General features: G+C 39.8%; 1 protein-coding gene across 1 annotated transcript in view; it reads left to right on the top strand.

Moving 5' to 3' along the window:
* Positions 1-23,509, top strand: part of zswim6 (zinc finger, SWIM-type containing 6) — a 79,981-nt gene that overhangs the window by 27,288 nt on the left and 29,184 nt on the right. Inside the window, exons 2-4 of the mRNA XM_055207472.2 lie at positions 17,609-17,965; positions 20,108-20,256; positions 20,607-20,757. Of these exons, the coding sequence (XP_055063447.1) occupies positions 17,609-17,965; positions 20,108-20,256; positions 20,607-20,757 (657 nt within the window). The remainder of the gene's footprint in view (positions 1-17,608; positions 17,966-20,107; positions 20,257-20,606; positions 20,758-23,509) is intronic.

Here is a 23,509-nt window from a genome sequence, read left to right on the forward strand (position 1 = left end):
ATTTGGCTGTTAGCATGTGAAAGTATAACCAAAACAACAATGGCAGCCTACAGGACTGTGTTTTAGGGCTGCGTAAAGATTAATCACAGAATAAAAGTTTTTGTTTACTTGATATGTGTTTGTACTGTGTATAATAATTATGTGTATATATAAATACACACACATGTGTGTATATATTTAACAAATATTTATATGTGTATATACATTTTTATTTTTATATATACATATATTATGTAAACAAAAACTTTAAATCTGCAAACAATTAGTCGCGATTCATTGTTATGCAGGACTACTGTGTTTTTGCTTTGATTTATTAGCATTTCTACACCAAAGTTTACAAATTGTGGCGCTTTATAGATCATTTGTAGTAATCGTTTATCTAAACAAAACATATCGATGCTTTTGCAGTCTTGATTGATTGTTTGTCTTAATCGCTCTGCAGATGAATGCGTATGTGCGCAGGCTTGTAGTGTTTCTTTACGAAGTAACATCGCCATCTGTTGACCTGGCATATGTAACTTATTGTTTATACTCGACACTTCCCTGTGATTACATTGGTGCGTTTAACAAAAATGACGTCAACCGTAGTTGCTGATCGTGCACATTGGGTGTGTGAGACCTAATTTCGCTTAGAGGTGTGCATGGCAATTTTTGTAACCGCGCATGCAGTGCCGCATCCGAAAATTACAGATGTCAAGGCAATTTTGTCCGAGCATGCAAGACCGTGACGTGTTTCTTTGATCAATCCATGGAAACACTACATATACTATTTATCTGACACTTTTAAAGTAAAGTATGCATGCTTATATTTGCATTGAATGTACCACTGGATGAGGAATTACATACAAACCTCGAGATTTCTGTATTGTATGTTTAATAAAGACATATTTAAGAGATGTTTTATTCATATTTATATATCAAGCTGTGGTGTTACAAGTACCAGGGTTGTTCCAGCGAATGACTTCTATCTTCTTCTTAATGTTGGTTGTGGACGTGATGGCTCGAGTCGCCCCTTGTTTTTTCAAAAAAATAGTGCAACAGCGAGCACATCAACTATAAACGTCTCGTCTGTTTGTTGAGATGCGTGGAGGTTCGCGTGGCGGAGCAAAGAGCAAGTATAAACAAACCTTAATCCAGGGGATTAAATCATCTCCGCGGATATGCATAATTAAATGTTGATCTTTTTGACAGCATTGTCATGTATATGTGAAATATTTCTGAAACGCAAAGGAAAAACTGTTTTGTATTTCAATACATCGTTGAATCCTTATTTACCTCTATCTAGGAGCTTCGATTGCTGAAAGCCATAAAAGCATTATTATTCTCATGGACAGATGGAGCTCTCCAATACTGAAGCTGCTCTTTAAAGAATGTGTTTTGGCAGGGTCTGAGGAACCCGTGATGGTCACAATTGGGCTCCAAATGTCACTATATGGTCCCTGGAAACAAGACGCGTTTTGGCTGTTCTAAGCCCTTTTGCTAATTTGGTTGATTTGTTTGCAGAAACTCCTTAAATCTGAGAAGTGCAAAGATTTCCCACTACATAAACACAGCAAGCAAGCGAATGAATTTTTCTCCAAATATGTCTCACCCACCCATCTTTATTTCCCCCATCAGAGCAGTTGGAAATTGCTTGCAATGGGTTTCATTTGACCTAGTTTGGGGAAATCCTCATTGACCTAATTTGTGGATGCTTTGCTCGCTTGAATCGAGGTTCCTCCCCCAACTGTCGTCATCGTCTCCAACTCCTCCAACTCTCATTGTTGTTGTTTGCTCAGAGGTCTTTGCAGATTTGGCCTGGAAGGCTGTGGGACCCTTTTGTGGTTCCTGTGCACGGTTAAAGGGCTGTAGAGAGGGGCTTTGTTGTCGAGGCTTTAGTTCGAGAGCCCCTCACTCTTCTTGACAATTACGTACCAAACCGGACCCCACCCCCTCACGGTTCGGACCCTTCAGGGGCCGGCTGCTATGTCTAAAGGAGAGATTGTGTTCTCTATTGTGAGCAGGGCTTACTGCTACCTTACACTGCACACCTAACCCTGCACATTCAGACTCGGACAATGCAGGGCTTGGAGGGGAGCCAGGGGTCTTGTGTGAGGGGTGGGATGCCCTTGAAAGAAGGTGGGATGCTATTGTCTCCTGGGCCTGCAGTTAAAGACCGGTCTAGTCACAGCAAGTTGAGAATGACCCCTCCAGACAGTCATGTCAACCGTCTCTTCAGTGTCGTGGCCGTCATTGCTGGTGTGAATGGGGAGGAAACGCCTTATGCTTCCTTGGCTCTTTTACAGCTTCTTCTCAATGCCAATGTTTTGGTTTGCTGAAGTAGAGGCGCCATTTTGTTTTCGTAGAACCATTGAATGATGCGTTTTACTTTAAAGGTTTTAAAGAATGGATTGAAATATGTTAAAATTTTCTCTGATATCTACATGGAACGTCCGTGGCTTTATTAAGTGCAAAAATTATACAGAGACGGTTTTACATGTCCATTTACAACCCTAGGGTTTGCTTTTAGTATTAAATGGTCTATTATTACCTTATTTGGAAGGGTCATGAATTATAATGTTGAGCTCTGCTCTGATTGGCTGTTTCTCAGAGCAGCTCAGTTCAGTAGCTCTGTGTGTGTGTAAACAGATCTTATGTTTGAGCATTTAACAGGCGAAGATACAGAATTTGAGGAATAATCAATTGTTTGGAGATTGTTAATGGACGTTTCTGAGTGGTAAGTTTGTGTTTTTTCAGTATGGACCTGCAAAACGAATCTGTAACGTCAATAGTAGAACTTCAGCCTAAATGTAAGCATATAGCATTAACTAGCATATAACGCTAACTAGCATATAGTATTAATGAGCATATAGCGTTATAGCGTTTTTAGCACTGTAACAACATTGTAATTTATTGTTGGGGTGTACTTCTTGACTGAAACGTCACAGTTGGTGTTATGCTGAGATCTGTTTTCCGGCTGTCTTTTGCATGCATGAGATTAACATAAGAAGGAGGAAACGACTAATTTAATCCGACAATAATTTTAAGTACCAATTTTGCAATTGGTGATCGTGGTCAACTGATATTTTTTTTTTTATTGCTGCTAACAATATCTAAATGTATTCAAGTAGGAATTGCTTCATTCATAAAACATGATCAGAGAAAAAAAACATTTTTGCATACAGTATATTCTCATCCGTATGCATGCAACAACTTGCACAAAAATGATTTTAAATTTGAATTGACAGACTTCTCTTTAGGTTCTAGATTTGACATAAGGGGGACTATCAGTTGTTGGTGCCCATAAAAGGTTTTAGGTGATACAAATGGGCTTACAATAGCTGCAAGAGTTAGGAAAGGTAATATTTGTGTATTACAGCTGCATCTTCTTCAATCATGCCATCCTCTGCAGTAAATGAGAGGACATACAGAGATCTCTCCCTCAGCGGTGTCTGTCCACGGTCAGGGACGTACGGCTGCCACGTTGAATTTGTAGTCAAAGGGACCTTCCTCCTCAGGGGTGACATTTAAATCTTTTTTTGTGGGCGATGCAGTGAAGTTTCACCTTTTCAAACATGCTATTTGCTCTGCTTTTTTTAGACGCATGCAGTCTGTCCCCCAGGACTGGAGATATTATAGACTCTGGCTGGCTGGTGGTGTATTAGCGCACCAATGAAAGGAGGATAAACATTTATTAGATGCTGCCGTCTTACAGGTGAACCGAAAGTCCGGCTTGAGCTTCTTGTTTTGCACAAAGGGAAGCGGATTAGAGTTTTTGAAGAGGTACGTTTGGGCTGTAGCTCACCATGATGAGATAGCTGAAGTGTGTTGTCTGGGCACATTTCTGTCGAGCGTCAGTGTAAACAGGCCTGACTGGGGCGGTGGTTGAGGATGGTAGGGAAAAAGAGCTTTGACTTTAGTGCAGAAATGTTGTTGAGGATCAGACTTATAAACATAAGTCTTTGTCTGATGGATTCATTCCCCTGTCAAGGTTTTGAAGGACATTTTCATACATATGTAGCTTAAATGGTGAAACCGTGCTTTAGCGATGTAAAGGTCATGGGTTCGATTTCCAAGAAACAGACATGCTGATAAAATGCTTTACTTTGTAATGCAATGTATGCCACTTTGAATAGAAAAACAGCTGTCAAGTGCATGCCGAGGGATGCGAGAACTTGTCTGGAGAGTTTTAGGTTATGCAGTCTCACCACATCAGCCCAATGAGTTCCAAGAGGTACTTGTTTTCAGAACCAGGAGGTTGGTAATTCTGGGAAAGTGATTTGCTTGTATTGTTTGTTTTGTAACCGTCATTGTTTTGCCCCATCCCACACATGCATTAAATAGCGGCCAGGAAACAAAGAGTTAAAGGTTGGCGGCCGGCACTATTATGCAAGCTGTTAAGCGAAAAGGAAGTGCATTACAAAATGCTGAGCTCAGAGGTCTGGCGTGCGGCCAAGCCTTCGCTTTTTCTTGCCACAGCTGAGGGCTTTCTAAGCTTCCCACCAGTGGGTTTGTCTACTGTTTAGGAATTCTCTCTCTCTCTCGCTCGCTCGTTCTCTCTCTTGCTCGCTCGCTCGCTCTCTCTCTCTCCCCCTCTCTCTCTCTCACACACACCCCACCCTCCCCACGCGCTCTCTCATATTGCCGTGATGTCAGCAGTTCAGCTCGGGGACAGACACGGTTTAGGGTTGGGCCACACAGGGGTGTGTCTGGCACGTTTCTGTGAGTGTGGGTTTACTAAGCCATACATTTGTAGTATAGCTCTGGAGGTCTGTTATATATGACAAAACCTCTCTTTGTGGTGACGTTTTTGTTATTTATGTAAATGTTTTAAACGTCGTGGAGGTTTAGATTACTGTGTAGTATTTATAGGTAGCTTTAAATAAAAACGTTAAGGGTGTGTGCGTGTCAGAGAGGGTGAGCGGGTGCAAGTGAAGTGAAACACATGAGACGCAGCATCAGCTGACTGTGGAGCAAGAGGGCGGAGCTCTCTAGGAGGTGGGCGGAGCTTGCACACTCCAGCTTTTCTCTCTGCCTCCTCTGCTCACACACTCGCTCTCTCTCTCACTCACTCGCTCTCTCTGTCATCTGTGCGTGACTCTCTTCTTCGTGTGCGTTATTAGTCAAGTTTTCCAGTCAGTTAGTCTGGGTGTAAATTCCAGGCATGCTAACCAAGCAAGTGTCTCAAGGGGAAGTGAAAAGCTTGCTCAAGTGTGGACATCTCTGTATATGAATAATGGTTACAAAACCCAGTTAAGTTAATATCAAACTTCACTTAATTAACTAGTGCATGTTCCTGGTATTTTTTAAGCATGGGTTATCAATTTGTTTATAGTATGTAAATGTTTTGTTACATATCTACTTATGGAGATATAGGCGCTTCGCTCGTGGAGATATAGGCGCTTCGCTCGTGGAGATATAGGCGCTTCGCTCGTGGAGATATAGGCGCTTCGCTCGTGGAGATATAGGCGCTTCGCTCGTGGAGATATAGGCGCTTCGCTCGTGGAGATATAGGCGCTTCGCTCGTGGAGATATAGGCGCTTCGCTCGTGGAGATATAGGCGCTTCGCTCGTGGAGATATAGGCGCTTCGCTCGTGGAGATATAGGCGCTTCGCTCGTGGAGATATAGGCGCTTCGCTCGTGGAGATATAGGCGCTTAGCTCGTGGAGATATAGGCGCTTAGCTCGTGGAGATATAGGCGCTTAGCTCGTGGAGATATAGGCGCTTAGCTCGTGGAGATATAGGCGCTTAGCTCGTGGAGATATAGGCGCTTAGCTCGTGGAGATATAGGCGCTTAGCTCGTGGAGATATAGGCGCTTAGCTCGTGGAGATAGAGGCGCTTAGCTCGTGGAGATAGAGGCGCTTAGCTCGTGGAGATAGAGGCGCTTAGCTCGTGGAGATAGAGGCGCTTAGCTCGTGGAGATAGAGGCGCTTAGCTCGTGGAGATAGAGGCGCTTAGCTCGTGGAGATAGAGGCGCTTAGCTCGTGGAGATAGAGGCGCTTAGCTCGTGGAGATATAGGCGCTTAGCTCGTGGAGATATAGGCGCTTAGCTCGTGGAGATATAGGCGCTTAGCTCGTGGAGATATAGGCGCTTAGCTCGTGGAGATATAGGCGCTTAGCTCGTGGAGATAGAGGCGCTTAGCTCGTGGAGATAGAGGCGCTTAGCTCGTGGAGATAGAGGCGCTTAGCTCGTGGAGATAGAGGCGCTTAGCTCGTGGAGATAGAGGCGCTTAGCTCGTGGAGATATAGGCGCTTAGCTCGTGGAGATAGAGGCGCTTAGCTCGTGGAGATAGAGGCGCTTAGCTCGTGGAGATAGAGGCGCTTAGCTCGTGGAGATAGAGGCGCTTAGCTCGTGGAGATAGAGGCGCTTAGCTCGTGGAGATAGAGGCGCTTAGCTCGTGGAGATAGAGGCGCTTAGCTCGTGGAGATATAGGCGCTTAGCTCGTGGAGATATAGGCGCTTAGCTCGTGGAGATATAGGCGCTTAGCTCGTGGAGATATAGGCGCTTCGCTCGTGGAGATATAGGCGCTTCGCTCGTGGAGATATAGGCGCTTCGCTCGTGGAGATATAGGCGCTTCGCTCGTGGAGATATAGGCGCTTCGCTCGTGGAGCTATAGACTTGTATCGAGCTATAGACGTATGGAGTTATAAGGGTGGTTTCCTGGAAAGGGCTTATGCTAGTCCCAGACTAAAATGCATGTTTAAGGTTTCCGGGAAACCGCCCCATTGAGATATATAGAGAGATAGATATAGATAGAGAGATATTTGGCCTTCTATACAGTGAGCTTAGCAAAGTATTTACCATGTTATATATATCTTGTTCCCAGTCCCATACACATATGGCGATCTCTGATATTATGTGGCGTAGGGAACTTGGTCTCGTGTACGTGGCTGCTTCCTATTTATAAATGCCATTTCACCCTCCCCACTGAGGCCCTAATGTGCAGGGAGGGTCCAGCGCACCCCTCCCCGGAGCCCACACCTCTGCTCCCGCGCTGGCGAGGGATGATGTGGTAAACCCATGCAGAAACACATCAAACACATCTGCTTTCTCATCGGTTGAACAGCCATATTTCCACCCTGTTGACTCCTATTAAGTTTCGGGCTTAAGCAGTGGACGACTTGGTAAACTTTTTTGCTTGGTGAACCTTATGTTTGTTGAGGATACAATTATTTTTGTTATTTTGGGGGTTTTGCCTTTTAAATATAAGCTTTGTTTCAAAGTGTTTATCGTAATAAGAGGTTCGGCCGTAGCTTAGGGTTGTTTCTGAGAAGCTGGTTTTCCATTTCATCCTGTAATGTGAATCAAGGCCGAAGCGTAAGGTCTTAAAGACCACCCCGGGAAACAGGTGTAAGTCTGTTTTTTCTTTTCTTTGTGCATCTGCGAGTCTGCTTCAGTAGGAGGGGTCTAGCGTTTCTAGAGCAGATCTGGTTCTCTCTCATGTGTTTTAGGAAAGCGATCCACTGAGCAAACAGATCGGCCCCTGGAGGAGGAGGAGGCGGGGGCCCGGTTGGTCGCTGGGCCCCGTATTGCGTGGCGAAGGCTGATTGTTGTGAAAACACCGCTGGGCTGCAGCTGTGCTTTTCCAGGCCCCTGGTAAAGAGCCTGGTCTCTATTCAGACCAGCAGCAAGCTGTTTACTGATGAGACCACACACCAAGACTTTTACACGATGGCGGACGCACGCATAGTCGTGTACACACTTTTTGCTTCCATCAGGAAGAGAAAAATAATCGAGTTGCATGTCAAGTTTTCTACAAAAACACATCTTTTCGTATTTAAGATGAATTAAAAGTTATGTAAACAAGACAAATGACACACAGTTCATAGTGTTCGTGTAACCTCTGACCTTAGCATAAATGATGCTTGTCTGTATTGTCGTGTCCATTTTCAGTGGCCTTTAGTACGGACAGATGAAATTACAGCCTGCCGATCGAGGGATGCTTTTTTTGTTTATCTCACCGAGCTTGTCCTTTTCATACAGACAATATAATGGATCTGATACCAAGATGAAGCTCTCGGTGGGTCTTTGTTAATGTCTGACTGCTGGGTCTTTTATTTTGATTTATTGAAACGGAGTGATTCATTGGAAATGAAATGTAAAATTGTATGTATGTGGCTTTTCTTGGAGATATGACTCTTTATAGCATTAACGTTGGCATGTTTTGATGTCTGCTTTAGATGTCTATTACGCGCAATTCTCTGGGAATTTCCAAATTTAATTTGGGTAAGCATTTGGCGATGGGAAAATTGAATTTGCAGAAGTATTCCACAAACACATTTATTACTGCGAATGTGATGCAACGGTTAAACATTCATTAATGTTTCTTTCAAATGTCTCATGAGATCAATTATTTAATTTGTAAGCAGGGAAACTACTTCCACCCCTGACCTCGATTTTAACACCCTCACAATTTTTTGTAACTATATATGGCTACTGTTTTTTGCCTTTGTGTTGATTTATATTCAGCATTGAATATTTTTGGTTGAAGTGGCGAGCGCTGAGGGACGTGGTAGTAATCACGCCGTCGACCGTTTTAGCTGACTGGAACTGCTTTTAAAATGCGTTTGATCCGTTTTCTTGTGTTTGGGTGGTCTGAAGAAAAAAAACAAACTGGTTTATGTTGAACCGGCTCAAGTGAAACGAGGGTTTCAGCACGGTGAAGTGGTTTCTGGGACAACAGCTCAGTGTTGGGCTCAGGCTAAAATTGGCTACTTTTGAGACGTACCGGCCTCTTTGGGAGCTCTCCAGTGACCGCCCTAAAGGGCGTGATGGGGGCGAAATGTCAGCGTTTAATAACTTGCACATGAGGTCCTGAAACGCCCATGTTTTCAAATCACGGTGGGTTGAACGGGGTTGAATTCTTTCTAGTTATCTAGCTGGAGGAGTAAATTCGCATTAGCCTTCAAATACTTCTGGGTTTTTTTCTCGTCACACCAGAGATCCTTGGAAACCAGGTGGCTTTCGCACGGCTGGAGGGTTAAACCGTGGAGCCAGTGAGCTAAAAACGCACACTGTATTAAATTTGGTTCGTTCTTGCCAGGGTTGTGAGGAACCAGGCGAGATTGTGTTTTATCTGTGTACTGGCCGGAGTAAGTAAACACCAAAACACGTTCTGCATCATTAAGCGCCGCGTTTCTCTACCGTCGTTCCCCAAAGCAAACACTCCCTCCATCCGATATCTTTCAGCATAATGGAAAACAGTTGTTTGCTTGTGCTAGCAACATCAAGCAATGCATTGTGGGTTGCCTTGTGAGAATCGACAATGTGATTCAGCTGTAGGCTTTTCCCTCAGTGTCTCATTGTAAGCACGTCTTTGTCCTAAAGATACTTTGCTTTAAAAATTAAAACCTACTCGTAGTATGTTTGTATTTTTTTTTTAGAAATTGTAAATAAAGCTGATTAAAGGTCTGTTTTCCCCCCAATGTACACATTTGTGTCAGCCACACACTGCAGTGTTGATCTGAACCCAACCTGTATTGCATTTATCGATGCCCGATGCCGCAGATCCGTCTTTTGGATGTGTAGGTCAGAGCTAATTGGACGTTTTAAAATGGAAATGCTCGGAAAAGGTCGTTTTCGGGCCGGAAAGGTTACGGGAAGGCTTGTATCGTATGCGGCTCTCCGGTGATAGACGCTGTGCAATAAGACTTGTCCATCTTTGGGAACGTGGGGCTGTCTGAGCACATTTCTGCAGCGCGTTTCACGAGCGAAAAAAGCCTCAGCCGGCATTCTTCTTCATTTATTTTGTCAGGGCGTATCAGAGTGACTAGTCCCGCTGTCGGCAAGGAAACAAGGAGTTATCAATCTCAACTCTGTGCCGTCAGGTTCTCTCAGCTGGGTTTAATCCGCCGATGCCTTTTCCACACCACGGCCGATATCAGCTTCACCTCGCTAGTGGCATAAATGCATGTCTTGATTTTTTTGTGGTTCACAGCTGGTTTTGCTTCAGGGCCCAAAAACTCACATGAATTATTTGCGTAAACATTTTGAAAGTGTTGCACAATAGTTTTGGTCTGCACCATATTGAAGCAAAATGCGATGTTCAATAATTTGCAAAACAATGCAATATATGATATGTGCTGCATCAGTGCCTTTAGCTTTTACAGTCAATTCAAATTATATATGTTATATTTAAAAACTAAAATGTATGCCACAAAAATGAATTTTTATTTATGTTTTATTGTATTCGTCACAAACCTTTGACTGTACATTGCTTTTTGAAGTAAAACAATTATTTGGTTATTGCAAACCATTGCAATATGCTCGTTTGTGATATTCATTAATATTAAGTTATTTTTCCTGATCAGAACGGCAGCCCAGAATTTGAAAGCCACTACACTTTAAAAATGCTTGGTATATTGTCAACCGTCAAATTGGGTCAAATATAAACATTTTCTGGGTTAATTTAACCCAATGTCTTGGTTCGTCCCTTTTTGACCGAATGCTGGGCTGAAAACTAGTGCTGCAAAACGATTAATCGCGACTAATCTAATCTATTGCAAAATAAAAGTTTTAGTTTACATCGTGTGTGTGTGTACTGTGTATAATAATAATAATAATAATAACGGTAATAATAGTAATAATAATGATAATAATAATAATAATAGAAATAGTAAAAATAATAATAATAATAATAATAATTGTTATTAATAGTAATAATAATAATAATAATAATAATAATAATAATAGTAATAATAGTAATATTATTATTATTATTATTATTATTATTATTATTATTATCATGCGTATATATAAATACACACACATACATGTATATTTTAAAGAAAAATTTACATTGTATATACATTTTTAGATCAATAAATAATTTATATTAGATATAATTATAAATACTTAATATATACATATTTTTCCCTTAATTATACATGCATGTGTGTATTTATATATACATAATTATTCTACACAGTACACATACATATATCAAGTAAACTAAAACTTTTATTCTACAAATGATTAGTCGCGATTAATCGTTTGCAACCCTACTGAAAAAACTTTTTTTGAGTGTATACTAAATTGAACACTTGTGATCTAAATCCTATCTGCATAAAGACCAAATCTCGGATCAGCTTATGTAGTTGTCTTTTTGCAGTAACGTGTAAACGTATCTAGCATCTTGTAATTTGCTGCCCTCCCAAGTTGCATATAAGCTGTAGATCGCTCTCCTGTGCTGTCTGAAGTGTGTAATATCCTTTGGGTTTTATCTAAGTGCTTTAATAAAACTGACCACCGAGAAAATGTCTTAATTAAAGTCATACTAATTGTCTTGTTGCCCCAGCTATTCCAATAACGCTCCCTTTAACACCAGCCGCCCGGGCAGTAAATCCCCCTGCAGGAGGGTCTCTGACATAACTCAAAGACCCATCAGCTGACATGTGACACTTCTGTCAGCCCGAGCTTATAAAACCGTGATATACGATGTGCTGTGTAATTATTTGTCATAAAACCCCAATAAATGTCATTGTGCCGTGTGCGTAGCACCTAGAAAATTTCTGGGTCACATTACAACCAAAAAGGTAAAGTGTGTATTGATTTTATGTTTTAAGAATGTTTTGCATCCTACAGGACTGGTTTTGCGCTCCGTGTAATTCAGATTTTCTCTCCGCTTCATTATTTGAGTTTCGGGCATCTACAGGAGGCGACAAGCTTCATGTGGTTAGTTAGTCCTGCATAAAAAGTGTGGTGGAGCTGTTAGCGGCGTGAAGGTGAAGCTAATTATTTAGCAGTCTGTCACAGAACAGCAGGAAATGAAGCGCACCCTTTAACCCAGGCTAACAGATGGCTTCCTTGTGACGGTCTGTCCTGGAAACGCGGCTCCTCGCGCGATATGAAAGCTCGGGAGAATTTGCGCTCTCCCCGTACGACATCCTCTCCTGACGCTAGACGCTTGTTAAAGAGTTCCCCTGTCTCCACGAAAGCCTCTGTGGCAAAAAACATTTTGTGTGTGTGTGTGTGTGTCTTCATTGTCTGTCTGTGAGAGAAACTGTCAGAGCGCCTAGCTTGTATATAAACATGAGCATTTAAAAGTTACAGTTTGCTCAAAGAAAATGAAGCCTATTTTTAGATTCCTTAGATATTTTGTAATGCGGCCCCTTATTTTCATGTCAATTAAGCACATTTTGAAATCCCTGAATAAAATCACAATCATTACTGTAACAATTTTTTTTATTAATTACAGAAATAGTTCATCGCAAAAACGAAAATGAGCTCTTTTCAGTATTTTAAATCGTTTAATTGTGCGCAATAGTCATTATTGTTATTGCATTACATTATTGCCTCGTATGCGATTAATCTTTACAGCCATAGTTATTTTTTCCTGATCAGACCTGCAGCCCAGAATTTGTAAGCCAGTACACTTAAAAAAAAAATGCTGGGTATATTTTCAACCCAGAGTTGGGTCAAAAAGGGACGAGCCCAACCCCTTGGGTTGTAATTGGACCAATGCTGGGTTGTTTTAACCCATTATTGGGCCAAATATAAACATTTTCTGGGTTGATTTAACCAAACGGCTAGGCTTGTACCTTTTTGACCCAATGCTGGGCTGAAAATAACCCAGCAGCCCAGAATTTGAAAGCCAATAAACTCTAAAAAATGCTGGGTATGTTTTCAACCCAGCGCTGGGTCATAAAGGGACGAGCCCAACCACTCGGGTTGTAATTGAACCAATTCTGTGTTGTTTTAACTGATTATTTGGTCAAATATAAACATTTTCTGGGTTGATTTAACCCAACGGCTGGGCTAGTCCCTTTTTGACCCAATGCTGGGCTGAAAATAACCCAACATTTTTTTTCTTTTGAGTGCATACTAAATTGAACATCTCTGATCTAAATCCTTAACCTGTCTGATTGAAGACCAAATTTAAAACTCAGATCAGTGCGCAATAGTCATTATTGTTATTGCATTACATTATTGTGTTTATATGCGATTGGCTGTAAAGATTATAGTTATTTTTTCCTGATCAGACCTGCAGCCCAGAATTTGAAAGCCACTATACTTCAAAAAATGCTGGGTATATTTTTAACCCAGCGTTGGGTCAAAAAGGGATAAGCCCAACCACTTGGGTTGTAATTAGACTGATGCTGTGTTGTTTTAACCCATTATTGGATCAAATATAAACATTTTCTGGGTTGATTTAACCCAATGGCTGGGCTAGTCCTATTTTGACCCAATACTGGGCTGAAAATATACCCAACTTTTTTTTTTTTTTTGAGTGCATACTAAATTGAACATCTCTGATCTAAATCCTTACCGTATCTTACTGAAGACCAAATTTAAAACTCACATCTGTCTTGCAGATACATGTTAGCGTATCATCCCAAATATGAAAATGAGCTCTTTTCAGCTTTGTGGAGCTTTAAAAATTGTGGCACTATCCAATGCCATTATAATGTTGGAAAGAGACAGGATATTATTTAATGTAACTTTAACGGTGTTGGGCTGAATAAGGAAAGTCGTATACACCTAGGATGGCTTGAAAGTGAGTAAAATGTTGCATAATTTTTACTTTCCCTTTAAACAAATGATTGAAGTGTTTGAGAACACATTTAGTATTTAAAATCGTTTAATTGTGCGCAATAGTCATTATTGTTATTGCATTACATTATTGTGTTCATATGCGATTGGCTGTAAAGATTATAGTTATTTTTTCCTGATCAGACCTGCAGCCCAGAATTTGAAAGCCACTATACTTCAAAAAATGCTGGGTATATTTTTAACCCAGCGTTGGGTCAAAAAGGGACGAGCCCAACCACTTGGGTTGTAATTAGACTGATGCTGGGTTGTTTTAACCCATTATTGGATCAAATATAAACATTTTCTGGGTTGATTTAACCCAATGGCTGGGCTAGTCCCTTTTTGACCCAATGCTGGGCTGAAAATAACCAAGCATTTATTTTTTGAGTGCATACTAAATTGATCTCTGATCTAAATCCTTACTGTATCTTACTGAAGACCAATTTTAAAACTCACATCTGTCTTGCAGATACGATGTTAGCGTATCATCCCAAAAATGAAAATGAGCTCTTTTTAGCTTTGTGGAGCTTTAAAAATTGGGGCACTATCCAATGCCATAAGGTTGGAAAGAGACGGGATATTATTTAATGTAACTCTATCTATGTTGGGCTGAATAAGGAAAGTCATATACACCTAGGATGGCTTGAAAGTGAGTAAAATGTTGCATAATTTTAACTTTCCCTTTAAACAAATGATTGAAGTGTTTGAGAACACATTTAGTATTTAAAATCGTTTAATTGTGTGCAGTAGTCATTGCATTACATTATTGTGTTCATTGCCTTTATGCAAAATGTATTTTATTTAGGTTTTGAGCTAAAATGTGACATTGACATGTTTTCATGAGACATCAGCACCCACGTGCTGTTGTTTATTCATTTGGGCCGTGATGAATAGCAAGGTCTCTCGATGTTTGTTTATATTGGCTTCCAAATCTGCGCTTGGCTTCATTATTACTTCCCCCTTCCGCAGGGAGCGTTTAAGAAAAATAATTTCGATGATGATGCTCACTACTGTGCATGTCGTTTGGAGTTAGTGTGTTTTTGTCTGGTGATTGAATAGAACGGGGTAAGTGACCACCCTGAGACCACCGACATAATTACTTGATTTGCAGCGTTATATCCCAAATATTGCTCTGTCTGTTTACCTCCTGTAACAAAAGCACTGTTTTTTGATGAACTAAGAGTGGTTTGTGTTAAGAGATAGAAGTTAAGACATGTTTATATAGGATTAGACTTACCAAGTTGAGCGCCTGCGATGCGGTATGGCCCAACACAACACACAGGGAGTGTTTTGAACAACAAACCACAGCTCTGCATTTGTCATCTGTCTCAAATCCTCGACATGACCTCCACAAACAGAAGGTAAACCGATATCATGCGTAACCGTAATGGGCGTGAACGTTTAAAAGCTGTCAGCTGCATCTTGTGCGCAACCCTTTGTGTACCCGAGCAATGTGATTCTGGTGTCTGTTTTACACTTGTGTACTCCCTGTTGTGCAATAGCTCTGTGCAACGTTTCTCGGCATACTACAAGCAAAAGCTTTTCTCAAGTAATGAAGTATATTTAATGTTGTGGAAAGAGACTATATAGGTGGGCTTTACTAGGTCAGCAGATTCAAAACGGATGTGAAACTTTTTTGCTGCTTCTGCTTGGGTGTTAATAATGGGCTGTTCTCATGCTAACAGGATATGTGCTAATAAAAAGTTTTTTTTTAACGTTTAGCAAAGGTTTTGTGTTACTGTAGCTCAGTGGTGAAGCATAAGCAGTGCAAAAGGTTATGGGTTCGATCCAAGGAACACACAATAAAAAAAAATGTATATCTTGTAATGCACTGGAAGACGCAAATAAATAAATAAAATAAGAAACGGATGACTAGATTAAGACACAAGTGAAGAAAAAGGCCAACTCAAGAGATAGGACATTGATGAATGCATTTATTAGATTATAATCACCTGCATTAATCTCTGTTATGACCTTTGTAAATCTTAATGATATCATTTGTCTTTGACTGTCATTGTTCAAACTCTATTACTTATTGGCAATTTTTTTGTCTCAACTAAAAGTAGCTGTACTTTTGACATCGCTGTGAACACTAGGGTGTAAATCGGACAGTTCATGGCGATACGATACAGTATTGGTCAACTACCGCCAACGGTGCAATATTTGCCGATACATCAAATATTCTTTGGTGCAATTACTATTCGATTCATTTATTGATACTTTAATAATACGTGTCTAGTTAAGTAAAAAAAATTAATAACTCACAAATGCAACCAAAAATATCTATTACATGAATTTTTAATTAATCTCTCCAAAAAAAGGCACAATCTCGGTCCCGATTAGGATATTTACAACAGCAGCACAACTAGAAAATAAACTTTTTTTAAATAAAGAAAAATTAATAATGAGGGGAAAAAGTCACACAAATTCAAGCTTATGATGGCAACAGTCAAAGTCTTTAGTGTTTCAGCTGATGCTGACAAAGGTTTTCTGCTTGTCCAATCGGTTTTCCAAATAAAAAATATTTCCGAACCCACGATTTGCGTCCCATAGCAGTAGTGCTGCCTCACGATTAGTCGCGACTAATCGTTTGCAGAATAAAAGTTTTTGTTTACATAATATGTGTGTGTGTACTGTGTACAATAATTATGTATATACAAGTACACACATACATGTATAATTTTAAGAAAAAAAAAATATATATATAATAAATTATATATAAATATAAACATGTTTATACACATGCAAATGTTTCATAATTATGTACGTGTGTGTGTGTGTTTATACATAATTATTATACAATGTACACACATATATTATGTAAACAAAAACTTTTATTTTGCAAATGATTAGTCGCGACTAATCAGGAGGCAGCACTACATAGCAGTCACAACGTCTTCTGCCTCTTTCGCTGTGTTTTCGTTGCTAAAACTGCTTTTTTGCTGCATTGCATTAACTTTAGGGCTGCAACGATAGCCGTAGTACGCGTACAAGCTGTGCATAAAACACAGAATTGATTCTGAATCTATTTTAGAGGCATTTTTAATGGGACACCTGATTAATAATTGCAGCCCTAATTAAACTTGCTGACACTAACACACGGAAATAAATGAAAATGCGCACTTTTGGCGGAAATGCGTAGATCGACGTTTCGTCAAGGAATACAAACGCGGAGAGTGTCGACAGCGAAAGGTGAACGTGATTTCACCAAGTAGGATGTGATCCTGGATCAACATTTTCATTAACCAATAAGATTGCAGGATTATGATTAGGGGGTGTGTTAGATTTAGGTTTAGGATTGGGTTAGGGGCTTTTAAAAAATACCCCTCAAACTATTATTTAACACTAATTTGAGGGTTTAAAAAATGGTTAGTGTTTGTGTTAAGTGTAAGTTGTGGTATCTTTGATTAAAACGTTGATCCAGGATCAACAAAAATGTTGATTAAGGATCACATCTTACTTGGTGAAATCACGGCCCAAAATAAAGTTACCTCATATCGAAATCCATATCGATGTTTTGCCCCTAGTGAATACACTCCTAGCAGTATTTCTGCAGACATTACATTGTCATTTATTTCTGTTCAGAAACCACCGGGAGTGGGAAGTTTTGGAAACGCAGAAGATGGGAACTTTCTGGGCGTTGGGAGAGACTCATTAGTGTCCGCTTCACTTCATAGTAAATGTTTGATGCTCCGCCTTTTTTAGATGAACAACAAGGGTGCTATAAATAATATTTAAATGAGCAGCTGCTTTATTCACTCTGGCCTTTGTAGTGGCACACGCCAGTCACCGAACGGCTCCGCCCACATTGCCCGCCCTCTGTCAAATCTCCCTTCACACACACAGACATCTGTTCACCAGCAGTACACTGAAACCTTTACTTACTCTGTCCCTTTTCAAAATTTAATGGTGTATTATAAAGAGATATTTGAAGTTTGAGGATGTCTTGCAGTAATGCATTGGATAGTTTGACAGACATGCAGATTGAATTCACCAACGTTCCTAGTCAGATTCCTCTTACAGCTTTTATCAGGAAAACTGTCAAACTGATCAGTTTGAGAAAATGAGTTTTAACTCCGTCTTTCTCCATCCCGCAGGTTTTCATCTCAGCGGTACAGTAACAGAACCGGCCACGTCGTCGGAACCGGAGATGGTGTGCAGCGTAGCCATTAGCTTCGACCGCTGCAAGATCACGTCCGTAACGTGCGGATGTGGAAATAAGGACATCTTCTACTGCGCCCACGTGGTGGCGCTGTCGCTGTACCGCGTACGGAGACCCGAGCAGGTCAAACTTCACCTCCCCATCTCAGAGACTCTTTTCCAAATGAACAGGGACCAGTTGCAAAAGTTTGTGCAGTATCTTATCACCGTCCATCACACAGAAGTCCTCCCCACGGCCCAGAAACTCGCAGATGAGATCCTGTCCCAAAACTCAGAGATCAACCAAGTGCACGGTGAGAACCTGCATCTGATGAATGCGTTGCAAAGCTCATATCAAATGGTTTAAGACAAATCTCAATGTTTTTTTGGTGTAGGTTGTATTGTGTTTGTTTAGTTTGAGTACACAGCCATTCAAAAGTTCAGGATGACTTGACAGAAATGTTTTTATTTTGTGATATTCAAAACTATTTGATCTGAATGCATGCATTGTAAAAATATACAGCATTTTTGTCAAATCAACATCTTTTTTATGGTACTTTAGCTTAAAATTAAGTTAAACAACTTAAAATAGTTTTTAGAAGTTATGTCAACTAATATGACTGTGGACAACAAAACGCGCCAAAAGTAGCACATATATTTGTAGCAATAGCCAACAATACATTGTCTGGGTCAACATTATCATTTTTTACCAAAATTCATATTAAGGATATTAGTAAAGATCATGTTCCTACCGTAAATATTAGGGCTGTCAAAAGATTAATCGCATACAAAATAAAAGTTAGTTTTTGCATAATATGTGTGTGTGTGCACGGTGTGTAAATATTTTGTATATAAAATTGCACACGCATGCATATATTTTATATTATATTTAAATTAAAGTATACATTTAATATAGTATATTTATGTATATATGTATGTGTGTATTTATATATGCATAATCATTTCACACAATACACACAAATATATTATGCAAACACAAACTTTTATTTTGTATGTGATTAATTGCGATTAATCTTTTGACAGCCCTAGTAAGTATATGAGAAATTGAATTAATATTAGTAATATCTGTTGCTAAGGACTTTTTTTGGACAATATTTTACATTTTTTGCATCCTCAGATTCCAGATTTTCAAATAGTTGACCTCTGCCAAATATTGTCTATCAAACCATAAATCATTCAAATGATGTATAAATATTAATTAAAAAAGACCCTTATGACTGGTTTTGTGGTCCAGGGTTACATATTTTATGATGTAATATAAATGTTATAATATCAATCCAGGGTTTCCCGCAGAAAATGTTTTAGTTAAGGTGGTAGGTTTATTCGCGCTATTCTCCGAGATGCACTTGACGGCCTTTTGTGCAGCAATTATTATTATTTTGTATTTTTTGGATGACTTAGTTAAAGCGGTAGGGTTTCCCAGCTTAGGCGGGCCGCCCGAACTGCAAAGTGCTGCAGGAAACCCTGCAAGTAATTAATTATTAGAACAAAAGGTGTAAACACCATTAATATTGTTGAAAACGCAAGAAGCAGTTTGATTGAATGACACAAGCACCATCTTACAAATTCCACCCAAAGTGTGACCTAAACTGAAAATGCTCAAATATAACATGGGTTCAATTTATTTTGGATTCATAATACCTGTAGAAAGATTTGTGTGAAAAATATAAATTAAGAGTGAGTATTTTCAGCATGGTAGTGTATGTCAACATTGCAAATTATAATCTTATTTCAAAAGCTGCTGTTTTCCATGTGGTCCCTTTAAAGTCTTTGCCTTGCATCCGCTTTTATAAGTCCCATGCAGATTTCCATAGCATTTGCAGACGTCCTGAGCTGCGTAGCGCCCCAAAGTTATTGGTGTTATCGAGTATTATGGTCCCAGAGCCTGATGACATAAATCTAAAAAGCGAGAAAGGCTGGATCGGTCTCTCTTGTCGACGTGAGGCACAATGGCCATATTATATTTCTCTTTTGTCGGGAAGAGGAAATCTAAAGCGGATGTGCCAATTATAGGAAAAAAACGTCAGCAAACAGCACATTTCAGAATGGAGGAAAAGGGAAGTGCTTTCATCAGCCGGGCTCGTGTGAGGTCACGGCTGGAATGCAGGAAGTCGGTTTGATGTGGCGTCTAATAAATCTTTACTATAGACCCTCTGCATTGTGGACTACGCTTAAAACATCAGCCGTTGTTTAGGGCTAGGAGTTTCCTCGGTTGTGAAGCAAATTGAACCGACTCATGTCTGAATCACAAACATGCCGTCTGCTTTGAATTACAGCTCTGTGTAGGTTGTAGTAGTTGTGTTGAATTTTAGGCATACAATTTGGTTTCTATTATCAACTGCTTTCATCTGTAATCGTGTCTTGTTTTCTCGTAACTGCTTTGTAATCAATTGTTTAATCGAGTTATTCTTGCGTTGTTGCCTGATGTGAATTAGGGGCCCCGGACCCCACAGCAGGGGCCAGTGTGGACGATGAGAACTGCTGGCATCTGGATGAAGAGCAGGTCCAGGAACAGGTCAAACTCTTCCTGTCTCAGGGGGGATACCACGGCTCGGGCAAACAGCTCAATCTTCTGTTCTCAAAGGTGAGCCGGTCAAACCTGATTCTCTCTTTGGCATCTCACAGCGTTAATACTTTGAAACAATGAAATAAACAAGAGTAGGGATGCACCGAATTTCGGCAACCGAAACAAACATTTCTGGTGTCTGCCAAATAAATTGATACTGAATAAACCGAACAATAACGTTTTTAGTGATGCAATCAAATAGCAACCAGCATTGAGTGGGAGGTGTGCACGCATGTCAGCTATGTGGAGGCATTTTAAAGATGCCTTACATTCGGTGCATCCCTAAAACAGATCTGCAGAAGTCACAAATCATGCTTGACAGAAATCATGTATATCTTCCTGTGTTTGTTTACGTGTTTGTGTTGTAGGTACGGGAGATGCTAAAGATGCGGGACTCTAATGGTGCTCGCATGTTAACGCTCATCACAGAGCAATTCATGGCCGACCCGCGCCTGGCACTGTGGCGACAACAGGGAACCACAATGACGGACAAATACCGGCAGCTTTGGGATGAGTTAGGTAAGAGTAACCCTTCATCTCTCTTTTACTTACTGCCTGGTGATCATCAGAAAGATCGTAAGACAAAATTGTATCAGTCACATCTTTCGTAACATTTAAATTTATCCAGCATTGGAGATTGTGTCTCCCGAGTTGACGTGTGCCTCAAATACTTGGGTATAACCTGTTCACTTTAAATGCTTATATCTTCTGTATGCGAATGTTGATTCATACCAAAATGCTTTTTTGCATAGTTGTGTTTGTTACATGGAAACGTCTCGGGTTACGTATGTAACTGTTGTTCCCTGAGAAGGGAACGAGACGGTGCGTCTCCCTTGCCATACTTCCTGCGTCCCTGTAACGCCGTATTTGGCAATTTTTCAGATAGTGATATACTTCCTGGCTCCTGCGTCACCCTGACTTTGTTGTTAAGCCGCACCATTGGTTGAATTTGATATACACATTCAGATGCACTTACCCCTGGAGGCGTCCCCAAAGTATCACCACAGTGACGCAGCACGAGTTCCCTCGAAAGTGAACTGCAACAATGTATCTTAAAAGGTAACACAATGTAACCTTGTTCTTACTTGAAATGTGTCCCCACATTTAGTCACTGAATTTGAGGGTATTGGACCTGGAAAGTCTTTGAAAGGCACCCTGAATTTGAAGTTTGCCAAGGTGTGGGAACCCTGAATATAGGCGTCTCTGTGAGAAAGCATTGCAATTGTGTGTATACAGTGTGGTTTAGTGGGACACCGTAGTTGTGTTGTTGCCCTCAGTGCACGCTGGTTTGAGATCATCTTCACTGTACTCAGAACAGTGCCGAGCTCCACCTGCGTCTCTAAGGACGTCCATTTAGAGGATGCTGCCGTTGCCAGATTGCATATTCGTAGCTTTTGCTGTTGATCAATATTGCATATTCTTTTCCCACTTAAAACCCTCCTGGGCGTTCCATCTAAAATATAGTGCGGTAAGCACACAAGAACCGTAGCGCTGGAAACCGACGGAGTGCTGCGTTCTGCTTCTATTGCTTCAATTACTGTAACTAGATCAAAAAGCACAGAGCCAGACAGTAAATGTTGTTTTACTGCCATACAATCCACCCAGAGCGGTATATGTAGAAAATATATCCTGTTTTTTTTTTTAATCCTCCAATTCAATCTCTTGCTGTCAGCACTATTGGAATGAGAGCGGTGAGAATTGGAAGGACCGGTAATCATTTTAATTGTGATTGGCCCGTGTTGTCGCACCGGCCTGCCAATTTTCAAATCCTGTGATGTTTCATCAATTTTGCTTTGGCACCCAATAGCAGTGGGCACAAACGCAGCACTCCAGGTCCCAGGGTGCCAGTCACAGTATCAGAGAGGAAGATGAGTACGAGACCTTCCATTGAATGTGTTTGAGATTAGTAAAAGAAAGTATTTAAAATAAATTTTACTTTTTTTTAAGTTCCCTGTGATACTTTTGCATAACGATTAATCACGATTAGTCTATAGCAGAATAGAAGTTTTTGTTTACATCATATATTTGTGTGAAACCATATCAGAGAGGAAGATGAGTACAAAACCCCCCCATTGAATGTGTTTGAAATTCATAAAAGAAAGTATTTAAACAAAATTGTACTTTTTTTGAAGTTCCTTGTGATACTTTTGCATAACGATTAATCACGATTAATCTATAGCAGAATAAAAGTTTTTGTTTACATCATATATTTGTGTGAAACAGTATCAGAGAGGAAGATGAGTACAAAACCTCCCATTGAATGTGTTTGAAATTCATAAAAGAAAGAATTTAAACAAAATGTAACTTTTTTTAAGCTTCTTGTGATACTTTTGCATAACGATTAATCACGATTAATCTATAGCAGAATAAAAGTTTTCGTTTACATCATATATTTGTGTGAAACCGTATTGGAGAGGAAGATGAGTACGAGACCTTCCATGTGTTTGAAATTCATAAAAGAAAGAATTTAAACAAAATGTAACTATTTTTTAAGCTTCTTGTGATACTTTTGCATAACGATTAATCACGATTAGTCTATAGCAGAATAAAAGTTTTTGTTTACATTATATATTTGTGTGAAACAGTGTCAGAGAGGAAGAGGAGTATGAGACCTTCCATTGAATGTGTTTTAAAATTCCTTAAACAACATTTTACTTTTTTGAAGCTCCTTGTGATACTTTTGCATAACGATTAATCGCGATTAATCTATAGCAGAATAAAAGTTTTTGTTTACATCATATGTGTGTGAACTGTGTGTAATAATTATGCATATGTAAATATGCACACATGCATTTATAATTTTAAGAACAAATATATATTTATATATTAAGTATTTATATTTAATATACATTATACATAAATATACAAATGTGTATATACACTTGTTAACATTTCTTACATATACATGCATGTGTGTGCATTTATCTATACAAAGTTATTATACACAGTTCACACACATATACACACAAAACAAAAACTTTTATTCTGCTATAGATTAATCGCGATTAATCGTTATGCATCCCTAAGTGAGACTACTAGGAATTTCCTGGCTTGCTTAACAGGTTAGCGGACGTGTATGTGTGTGTGTAGTGAGTTTGGCAGAGTAAGGAGAAAATCCAAAGGTAGGCATGCACCAAATGTTTTGCAACCAAAACTTTTGGGTTAAAATGGCAAAAAATATAAACATTTTCAGTGTTCAGTCAAATAAATAAAAAGACAAAATACATTTTAAAGAACAATAACGTTTTTGATGATGCAATCAAATAGCAAT

This window comes from Misgurnus anguillicaudatus, chromosome 12 (assembly GCF_027580225.2).
Source record: "Misgurnus anguillicaudatus chromosome 12, ASM2758022v2, whole genome shotgun sequence".
Classification (NCBI taxonomy): domain Eukaryota; kingdom Metazoa; phylum Chordata; class Actinopteri; order Cypriniformes; family Cobitidae; genus Misgurnus; species Misgurnus anguillicaudatus.